The 10886-nt window shown below is 45.5% G+C and overlaps 1 protein-coding gene across 3 annotated transcripts in view; it reads left to right on the plus strand.

Moving 5' to 3' along the window:
• The window catches only part of LOC144483736 (cilia- and flagella-associated protein 337-like), a 67344-nt gene extending 62198 nt beyond the window's left edge, over window positions 1-5146 (plus strand). For all 3 annotated transcript variants that reach the window (XM_078202280.1, XM_078202275.1, XM_078202289.1), the window contains one exon: window positions 4775-5146. In XM_078202280.1, the coding sequence (XP_078058406.1) occupies window positions 4775-4841 (67 nt within the window). In that variant the 3' untranslated portion in view covers window positions 4842-5146. The remainder of the gene's footprint in view (window positions 1-4774) is intronic.
• The last annotated feature ends 5740 nt before the right edge of the window (window positions 5147-10886 follow it).

Here is a 10886-nt window from a genome sequence, read left to right on the forward strand (position 1 = left end):
CAATGACTTGGCCTCCGCAGCCTTCTGTGGCAATGAATTCCATAATTCACCACCCTCTGGCTGAAGAAATTCCTCCTCATCGTGGTTCTAAAGGGTTGTCTCTTTACTCTGAGGCTGTGCCCTCAGATCCGACTCTCTCCTACTGATGAAAACACCTTCTCCACATCCACTCTATTCAGGCCTATCAGTATTCTGTAAGTTTCAATGAGATCCTCCTCCTCTTTCTCAGCTCCATTGAGTCCAGACCCAGAGTCCTCAAACATTCCTCACATGTCAAGCCTTGGTACAATTGGTAGAATGTGGCATGTGACGATACATTCACTGACTCTGACCACTCATATCAGGTCATTGATCGTCTTGTATAGCTGCATTTAGGCCTTTGGGGAGGGACTGTTAGCATTGAGAGCAGTGGCCATCTACTCCCACTCCCCTGCCAGGAGAGTCTCCTTGAAGGGAAAAAATCTCTCAGCTTCTGCACCAAGGCCTCCTGTACTCCATTGAAGAGCCGTGGTGCATGTTCTTTGGTTTATTGGTCTTTTCAAGGTTATTCCTTGTCTTTAGTTCATCTTTCATCCTGTCAAACTCTTGCTGTAGTCAGACTCCGCCTTTAAAAGGTGCAGGCTGGCTTTAAATAATGCGACTAGCTTTACATGGTGCTAGCCTTGCATAAATTTTGGCCCTATGCAGTCACTCAACAGTGTCTTCAGCACCATAATCATTATAATTAGCAGGCAGCATGAAGTGTGCATGCTGCTTGCATTACTTTGAATGGGCAAGGATTACTTGTGCTTTGTGATTCCTGTGCTTTATTTTGGGAGCTTTCCTGTTTTTTTTCCTCACCAGAGGTCCCATTTGCTATCACCTATGTATGCGTGAGAGTGGGAATGAGGTAGAAAGAGTCTCCTTCCTCATTTTAATTTGATTTCTAAAACACAATACATGTTAAATTTTGAATGCAAACAAAGCCTTATTGAGAGTAACAAATAGAACGATTGGATGGAGATTGTGGGGTGATAAGAGGGGAAACCTGTGACCAGGCCACTGGCATCCCATGGTCACCATTAGGCAGAAGGTATGGCACAGACTATAGAATGAAAACTGCTGAAGCACTTAGACCGCATTTCTCCATACCTGAAATATGTGGTTCATAGTCCTCAGCAACTCCCTATCACACTCTGCCCATCCAGTCACTATCTCCCGAGGCGGCACGGTGGCACAATGGTTAGCACTGCCTCACAGCGCCAGAGACCCGGGTTCGATTCCCAGCTTGGGTCACTGCCTGTGTGGAGTTTGCACATTCTTCCCGTGTCTGCATGGGTTTCTTCCGGGTGCTCCGGTTTCCTCCCACAGTCCAAAGATGTGCTGGTTAGGTCGATTGGCCATGCTAAATTGCCCCTTAGTATCAGCAGGACTAGCTAGGGTAAATGCATGGGATTATGGGGATAGGGCCTGGGCGGGACTGTGGTCGGTGCAGACTCGATGGGCCGAATGGCCTGCTTCTGCACTGTGTGATTCTATTCTATGATAGAAAAAGATAAACAAGCAGGAGATAAAAACAGGAAAAAAATAAAGAAATAGGAAAACAGTAACAGCTAGGAAGTAGGAGAGAAATCATATTCTCCTACTTGGTATGCCAAACAACAACATGCATTTATATAGCACCTTTACTATAGTGAAATATCACCGGTGCTTCATCAGAGCTTTAGCAAACAAAATTTGACACTGAGTCACATAGGATATTAGGATAGTTGACAAAATGGTTGGACTCTCAAAGTGAGATAGAGCGGTTTATGGAGGGAGCTCCAGAGCAGTCAAAAGCACAGTCACGAATGGAACAATTAAAACCAAGAACACATGATTGGTTAGAGCTGGAGGAATAGAGAGGCTGGGATTTTCCAGCCCCGCTCACCCCAAAACCAGAAAATCCTGCTCGAGGTCAATGGACCTTTGCACGGTCCTCTCCTGCCCACTACGAATCCCGTGGCGGGCGGGTCGGGAATATTCCTTCCAGAGACTTTGTGGAATTGTACTGCTGGAGGACATGACAGAGATAGGGAGGGGTGAGGATATAGGGTGATTTGAATACAAGGACGAGGATTTAAAACTGAGACTTTGTAGATCAGTGAGCATTGGGGAGATTTGTACACGTTAGGAAATGGGCAGTAACGTTTTGGGAGGTGGGAGACTGGCCAGGAGAAGATTGAAACTTGAAGCAGGGGCCAAGCTGGACAATACTGCAGAGATGTGAAAGTGGGCAGCCTGGGTGATGAAGTGGATATGGGGTGGGAAGCGTATCTCATAATACAATGGAAGGTCCACTTGTACAATCCTCCTGTTTTTCAAATCCTCCTGTAACACTTGTTACAGATCGTGAAAAATCAAAGAAGACAGTTGGTATTTCAGGTCTGGAACCTGCAGCTTGCAGGTTAGCTACCATCCAATTAATCTCTGAAAATGGCCATAATGACCTCTTCTCCACAGGGAGTGTTTTAACAGTGGTTTTAAAAGAACACATAAGCTAAAACACAGCACCATTCCAGCAGCTGAGCTTCACAGACTCAAATTTCTGTTCTAATACATTGTTTATTTTTCGACACATATTCCTACAAATGTTATAACTTGCAGAACAGATCAGAGAATTTTAAGTACAAATTACATTCAGCGTAATTTGGGTTTTATAATCTTTATGAAGTTAGTTTTAAAACATTGTGCTAGGAACAAACCCAGCACCGCAAAGCTGGCTACACCATAGAAACATAGACTCTTACACTGCAGAAGGAGGCCATTTGGCCCATCGAGTCTGCACTGACCACAATCCTACCCAGGCCCTATCCCCATAACACCCTGCATTTATCCTGCTAGTCCCCCTGACATTAAGGGACAATTTATCATGGCCAATTCACCTAACTCGCACACCTTTGGACTGTGGGAGGAAACCGGAACACCCAGAGGAAACCCATGCAGACACGGGGAGAATGTGCAAACTCCACGCAGACAGTGAACCAAGCCGGGAATCAAACCTGGAGCTGTGAGGCAGCAGTGCTAACCACTGTGCCACCGTGCCGCCTCACACCAGGGTGAGTGAATCACCATTGAGAGTTCTACTAGTTGCATTTGTTTGAGGATTCCTCCTGTGCAATGTGCTTCTCAGCCTGGGATCTGGAGACCTCCGATCTGAAGGGTGAGGAGACAAGAGGTCAGCTGCTTCTGTGATCCTAGGGTTCACTCAATTTGAGCTCATGCAGTGAACATGCGCCAGTGTAATGCCGGCTATCCTGCTGAGTATTTCTAGCATTTTCTGTTCATATTAATCTCCTGTTCATTAATTCTTGTAATTGTGGAAAAGCTGTCAGTGCGACTTGCTTAAATCTTTAATTCCTTGCAAGATTAAATAACGCCAGGAAACTGGGCTCAGTTAGCAGACGTCTGCAAAATATTCTCAAGAATATCATGTTCAAACGAGCACCCTGAACTAAAATTGAGGGGAAGGAAACTCATACGTTTCTAGGAAGTTATTTATTTTAAATTGAAATACCCCGCTTTGTATCTGCTCAACATCTACATATGGCGAGGCCACAGTGATTACTGATATGTTGTATTGTATATAATCTGTATACTGATGGCTATATATGCCATTAGTCATCAATCTTTAAACACAAAAGAAGCTGTTTAGTTACCCTGCACAGGATTGTTAATAGAGTTACATTTAGCTTTACTTCTGGTTTGTCTGGCCTGTCTGACCATTGTCAGTGAAAAAGTCCTCATTAAGGGCAACACAGTGGCACAGTGGTTGGCACTGCTGCCTCACAGTGCCAGACAGCGGGCTCAATTCCAGCCTTGGGTGACTTTTTGTGTGGCGTTTGCACATCCTCCTCGTGTCTGCGTGGGATTTCTCCGGGTGCTCCAGTTTCCTCCCACAGATTAAAGATGTGCAGGTTAGGTGGATTGGCCATGCTAAATTGCCCTTGGGGTCCCAAGATGTCTAGATTAGGTGGATTAGCCATCGTAAATGCACGGAGTTTAAAGGGAAGGGGCAGGGTTGAGCTTGGCTGAGATTCTCTTTCAGAGAGTCGATGCAGACTTGATGGGCCGATTGGCTTTTTTTTATATTGTAGGGATTCTATGGTTCTATGGCAGAGCAATCTCAATGGACCAAATTTCCTTCTCCTGCTCCTATTTCATATGTTCTTATGTTTTGAAAGGTTTAGAATCAACATTTTAAAAAATTCTGAAATCCGTGCCTTTACCACAATCTAATAAGAAAATAGTTTGTATATATTTTTTACAAGTCATTTTCAGACACTTAAAACAGGGTTATCAACAAGTGCTGGATTGGCACTTGCTTACACTTATTTTTATCACAAAATGCTTTTCAGTTGTAATTAAATGGCACAAAGTTTCCAAGAGTTAAAATACATTTTAAAAATACTGCCCGCTTGAACCGGTTCAAGCTAGACTTTGTATTTGGTGACATGCAAATGAGCTTAAGTGGCAGGGCGAGGTAGGGTAGGGGGAATGATACGCCTCTCAAAACTGATGCAACTCGCGCTAAGATCATCGATTATGCCAAAAGCAAAAACTCTACCTCATACAACTCTATGAAAGATCACATAAATGCTTTCAGAGATCATCCAGTGCCTTGAATAAGGCTCAAGAATGTATCAAAGCTGATTAGCAGTTTGTGGAATGGAAAAGAAAATAATATAGCAAAAATAAATTTATACCACCATTACTGTCACTGGAAAGCTACCTCACGATCTGTTTCTTCCAACAGACTACCACAGAGGACCACTGCAAGAATCAGGCTGGGAAAACAATCTGCTAATTCCATCCAGAAGTAGGCAGATTCCTTTTGCAAAGAAGAACAATTTAAAGAAGTCAATCTCTCAACGCTCAAAATATTGTATGAATAAAGCAACAGATGCTGATGAGTGAATCGAATTAATTGAAATATGCTTCAGCAAAGCCCTATAAGTTAAAATGATGTTAAAAAACGGCATTGTTATTATCTGTTGGATTTTAGTGCAGCATAAGCACCAGATACTGAGTTGTTGCTCACTCCTTTCATGAGATAATTAGCCATGAAAGGAATATGGAATTTATAAAAGTGTGTTGCTTGCCATTTGCACTTGTACAGCATATTTAATAGAATGTATTCCAGGCAAAGGTCTAACTGACCTATTTTGTTTGTGTAATTTCACTGAAACAAAATGGATGCAATTCAACATTTAACATCAATTATTATGAAGTAAATCCCACTGTTTTGTTTCAGTGGGAGTTTCAAACTGAATCTCCCACACTCTGTAGTGAGTGCCTCAGCGTGAATCATGCTGAAATTCAGTGAGGGGAGCCTAATCCCACCTGTTCGGGGACACTGCAGGAGAATTTAGCATGGCCAATGTGCCTAACCAGTTTGTCTTCCAGACTGTGGGGGAAACCGGAGTACCCAGAGGAAACCCATGCAGACAACATGCAGACTCCGCACAGAGAGTGACCCAAGCCGGGACTCGAACCTGGGTCCCTGGCGCTGTGAGGCAGCAGTGCTAACCACTGTGCCACTGTACAGGAGCAGCACTCCAAAAGCTTGTGATACTAAATAAACCTGTTGGACTTTAACCTGGTGTTGTGAGACTTCTTACTGTGCCCATCAATATTCAGTATGTATTGGGCAGCCCTCAGGGCTCAAAGTTGAATTTGTTAACTTTAGATTTTGACCTTTCTCCTCCATATTAAATCTCCCTTTCTTCCTTTTTAAAAATATTCCATACCTGATTTGCCTCGATTCAAAACACTCCTTCCCCCTCTCACACAAGGCCATCTTTGTTTGTTCTTAAAGTCGCTCCTTTTTGTTGCAGTTTCTACAGCTCAAGCACATTCTCCCTCCTTTCAGTTCTGACGAAGCGTTTATGACTCCAAACGTCTCCCGATAGACCTGCTGAGCTTTTCCAATGTCCTCTGTTTTTGTTTCAGATTCCAGCATCCCACAGTAATTTGCCTTTATCTTAGGGGCTAAATGGCCAACTCCTGCTACTACATTCTAATTTCTTTGAAAAGGACCTCATCTTCAATGTATGTGTGGTGCCATTGGAAACCAGATAAAACTGGCAATACAATATGATATAGATTTGAAGATTAGGAAGTAGAAAGCAGCTTGAAATACTGCAAAAATAAAATTTCTAAGTAGTGAATGGGAAGGAGACAACAAGAGAATATGGAATACATAGGTCCATAATGTGCCAGCTTAACATCAATTAGAAAGGATATTATTAAACTAGAAAGAGTGCAGAAAAGATTTACTAGGATGCTACCAGGACTTGATGGATTGAGTTATAAGGAGAGGCTGAACAAAGAAAAAGAACAGTACAGCACAGGAAACAGGCCCTTCGGCCCTCCAAGCCTGTGCCGCTCCTTGGTCCAACTAGACCAATCGTTTGTATCCCTCCATTCCCAGGCTGCTCATGTGACTATCCAGGTAAGTCTTAAACGATGTCATCGTGCCTGCCTCCACCACCCTACTTGGCAGCGCATTCCAGGCCCTGTGTAAAAAACATCCCTCTGATATCTGAGTTATACTTCGCCCCTCTCACCTTGAGCCCGTGACCCCTCGTGATCGTCACCTCCGACCTGGGAAAAAGCTTCCCACTGTTCACCCTATCTATCCCCTTCATAATCTTGTACACCTCTATTAGATCTCCCCTCATTCTCCGTCTTTCCAGGGAGAACAACCCCAGTTTACCCAATCTCTCCTCATAGCTAAGACCCTCCATACCAGGCAACATCCTGGTAAACCTTCTCTGCACTCTCTCTAACGCCTCCACATCCTTCTGGTAGTGCGGCGACCAGAACTGGACGCAGTACTCCAAATGTGGCCTAACCAGCGTTCTATACAGCTGCATCATCAGACTCCAGCTTTTATACTTTATACCCCGTCCTATAAAGGCAAGCATACCATATGCCTTCTTCACCACCTTCTCCACCTGTGTTGCCACCTTCAAGGATTTGTGGACTTGCACACCTAGGTCCCTCTGTGTTTCTATACTCCTGATGACTCTGCCATTTATTGTATAACTCCTCCCTACATTATTTCTTCCAAAATGCATCACTTCGCATTTATCCGGATTAAACTCCATCTGCCACCTCTCCGCCCAATTTTCCAGCCTATCTATATCCTGCTGTATTGCCCGACAATGCTCTTCGCTATCCGCAAGTCCAGCCATCTTCGTGTCATCCGCAAACTTGCTGATTACACCAGTTACACCTTCTTCCAAATCATTTATATATATCACAAATAGCAGAGGCCCCAGTACAGAGCCCTGCGGAACACCACTGGTCACAGACCTCCAGCCGGAAAAAGACCCTTCGACCACTACCCTCTGTCTCCTATGGCCAAGCCAGTTCTCCACCCATCTAGCCACTTCTCCTTGTATCCCATGAGCCTTAACCTTCTTAACCAACCTGCCCTGTGGGACTTTGTCAAATGCCTTACTGAAATCCATAAAGACGACATCCACGGCCCTTCCTTCATCAACCGTTTTGGTCACTTCCTCAAAAAACTCCACCAAATTTGTAAGGCACGGCCTCCCTCTTACAAAACCATGCTGTCTGTCACTAATGAGATTGTTCCGTTCTAAATGCACATACATCCTGTCTCTAAGAATCCTCTCCAACAACTTCCCTACCACGGACGTCAAGCTCACCGGCCTATAATTTCCTGGGTTATCCCTGCTACCCTTCTTAAACAACGGGACCACATTCGCTATCCTCCAATCCTCAGGGACCTCACCCGTGTCCAAAGAAGCGACAAAGATTTCCGTCAGAGGCCCAGCAATTTCATCTCGCGTCTCCCTGAGCAGTCGAGGATAGATGCCATCAGGCCCTGGGGCTTTGTCAGTTTTAATGTTCCCTAAAAAACCTAACACTTCCTCTCTTGTAATGGAGATTTTCTCTAACGGGTCAACACCTCCCTCCGAGACACTCCCGGTTAACACGCTCCTCTCCTTCGTGAATACCGAAGCAAAGTATTCATTTAGGATCTCCCCTATTCCCTTGGGTTCTAAGCATAATTCCCCTCCTTTGTCCCTGAGAGGTCCGATTTTCTCCCTGACAACTCTTTTGTTCCTAACGTATGAATAGAATGCCTTAGGATTCTCCTTAATCCTGCCTGCCAAGAACATTTCGTGACCTCTTTTTGCCCTTCTAACTCCCCGTTTGAGTTCTTTCCTACTCTCTCTGTATTCCTCCAGAGCTCTGTTTTCTGTTGCCTGGACTTAACATACGCCTCCCTTTTCATTTTAATCAGATCCTCAATTTCCCTGGTTATCCACGGCTCTCGAATCCTACCTTTCCTATCTTTCCTTTTTACAGGCATATGCCTGTCCTTCAGCCTTATCAATAGTTCCTTAAAAGACTCCCACATGCCAGATGCGGACTTACCCTCAAACATCCTCTCCCAATCAACATCCACCAATTCCTGCCTAATCCGGCTATAGTTAGCCTTCCCCCAATTTAGCACCCTGCCCGTAGGACAGCAGTCATCCTTGTCCATTACTATCCTAAAGTTAACAGAGTTGTGGTCACTATTTGCCACATCTTCCCCTACCGAAATTTTGACGACCTGACCGGGCTCATTTCCCAGAACTAGGTCCAGTATAGCCCCCTCTCTAGTCGGGCTATCTACATACTGTTCCAAAGAACCTTCCAGTACGCATTTTACAAATTCCTCCCCGTCCGAACCCCCAGCTCTAAGCACTTTCCAGTCTGTGCCAGGGAAATTAAAGTCCCCCACTGCAACAACCCTATTTTTTCTGCACCTATCCAGAATCTCCTGACATATCCTTTCCTCCACTTGCCGTGGGCTGTTGGGTGGTCTGTAGTACACCCCCAGCATAGTGACTGCACCCTTCCTGTTTCTGAGTTCCACCCACAGCGACTCAGTACATGACCCCTCTAAGTTGTCTACCCTCTGCACCACGGTAATATGCTCCTTAACTAATATCGCTACTCCCCCACCTTTTTTAGCCCCTCCTCTGTCTCGCCTAAAACACTTATACCCCGGAATATTCAGCTGCCAGTCCTGTCCTTTTAACCAGGTTTCCGTCACCGCAACCACATCCAAATTCCGCATAAGCATTAAGGCCCTAAGTTCGTCTGTTTTACCCGTTACGCTCGTTGCATTGAAGCAGATGCACTCCAGACCTCCAGGCCCACTCAGGTCATCCTCCTCCAGAGTGCTCCTCTTCTTAGCTAGCCTTGCCCTGGCCCCCAGCTCACTTCTTACTGTGCTTACCCCAGCTCAACCCCAGCCTCAGTATTTACTGACCTACTGTTTTGTTCCCCACCCCCCTGCCACACTAGTTTAAATCCTGCCAAAACACTCTAGAAAAACTCCCAGCCAGGATATTTGCTCCCTTCCAGTTAAGGTGTAACCCATCCTTTCTGTACAGTTGCCATCCTGACTTGAAGATTTCCCAGTTATCTATGAATTTAAAACCCTCCCTCTTGCACCAGTCCTTTAGCCACGCGTTCAACTGTAGAATCTCCCTGTTCCAAGCCTCACTTGCACTAGACACCGGGAGCAGTCCAGAGATTGCTACCCTGGAGGCTTTACTTTTTAACCGAGCACCCAACTCCCTGAATTTCTCTCGTATGACCCCCCTGCTCTTCCTACCTACATCATTTTCACCAATGTGTATAATCACATCCGTTTGACTACCTTCCTTTTTAAATATGCTTCCTACCCTCTCGGAGACATCCAGTACCCCGGCACCAGGGAGGCAGACTACCATCCTGGATTCTCGTTCACTCCCACAGAACCGCCTGTCCGTGCCTCTAACCATTGCGTCCCCCACAACTATCGCTCTCCTAAACCCCTTCTTTCCCTTCCGGACCCCTGAGCCTGTCTCCGTGGAGGCGATCTGGTCCTCGTGGCTTACCCCTGGAGGGTCATCCCCCTCCACAGAATCCAAAACAATATACCTATTTTGGAGGGGGACAACCACAGGGGATCCCTCCACAGACTGCTCACTCTCTTCCCTTCTCCCATCTGTTGCCCATCCCTTTCTTTTATGGGAGACTGCCACTGGGGTACTTTCTGGCACATCACCCTTCTGACTATTACCCCTCCTAACTGTGACCCACGTGTCTTCCTTCCGAGACCCTGGTGTCACTAACTGACTATAACTTTTATCTATTAATCTCTCATTTTCCCTAACTAAACTGAGTTCATCGAGCCTCAGCTCCAGCTCCCTTACACGATCCTTCAGGAGTTGCAGTTCCACGCATCTGGCACAGATATAGACTTCCGGGAGGCAAGTTGTCTCCAGGAACTCCCACGTCCCACACCGAATGCAGTATACTGGCCTCCCACTCATACCAGCCATGTCCTTTTTAGTTTTTGGGAGATAAAACAAAAAAGGGGGTGTAACAGAAGAAAAGCAAACAACCTTCCTCGCCTCCGCCGAAGCCCTGTGAGCCAAAGCCCTTACAGCTCACACTCTGCTCCCTGCTCACTCCACCGCCCACTCCAGACGCTGCCCGCTCAAAAGTGCGGCCTGCTTTTAAACCCTCCAAAAAACCTTCCCCAGCCTGCTCCTGGGCCTACTCCCTGTTTTGAAAAAAAACCTCCGATTTTTAAGCCAAATTTAACTGAAAAATAAATAAATAAAATGCAGCCACAATCTTTCTTACCCTCAGCCTGCTCCTGTGGAACAATAGACTGGTTCTTTCTGAATAGACTGGTTATTTTTTCTCTGGAGCGTAGGAGGCTGAGGGGTGACCTTATAGAGGTCTATAAAATAATGAGGGGCATAGACAAGGTAGATAGTCAATATCTTTTCCCAAAGGTAGGGGAGTCTAAAACTAGAGGGCATAGGTTTAAGGTGAGAGGG

The sequence above is a fragment of the Mustelus asterias genome, chromosome 3 (assembly GCF_964213995.1).
Source record: "Mustelus asterias chromosome 3, sMusAst1.hap1.1, whole genome shotgun sequence".
In the NCBI taxonomy this organism is placed as follows: domain Eukaryota; kingdom Metazoa; phylum Chordata; class Chondrichthyes; order Carcharhiniformes; family Triakidae; genus Mustelus; species Mustelus asterias.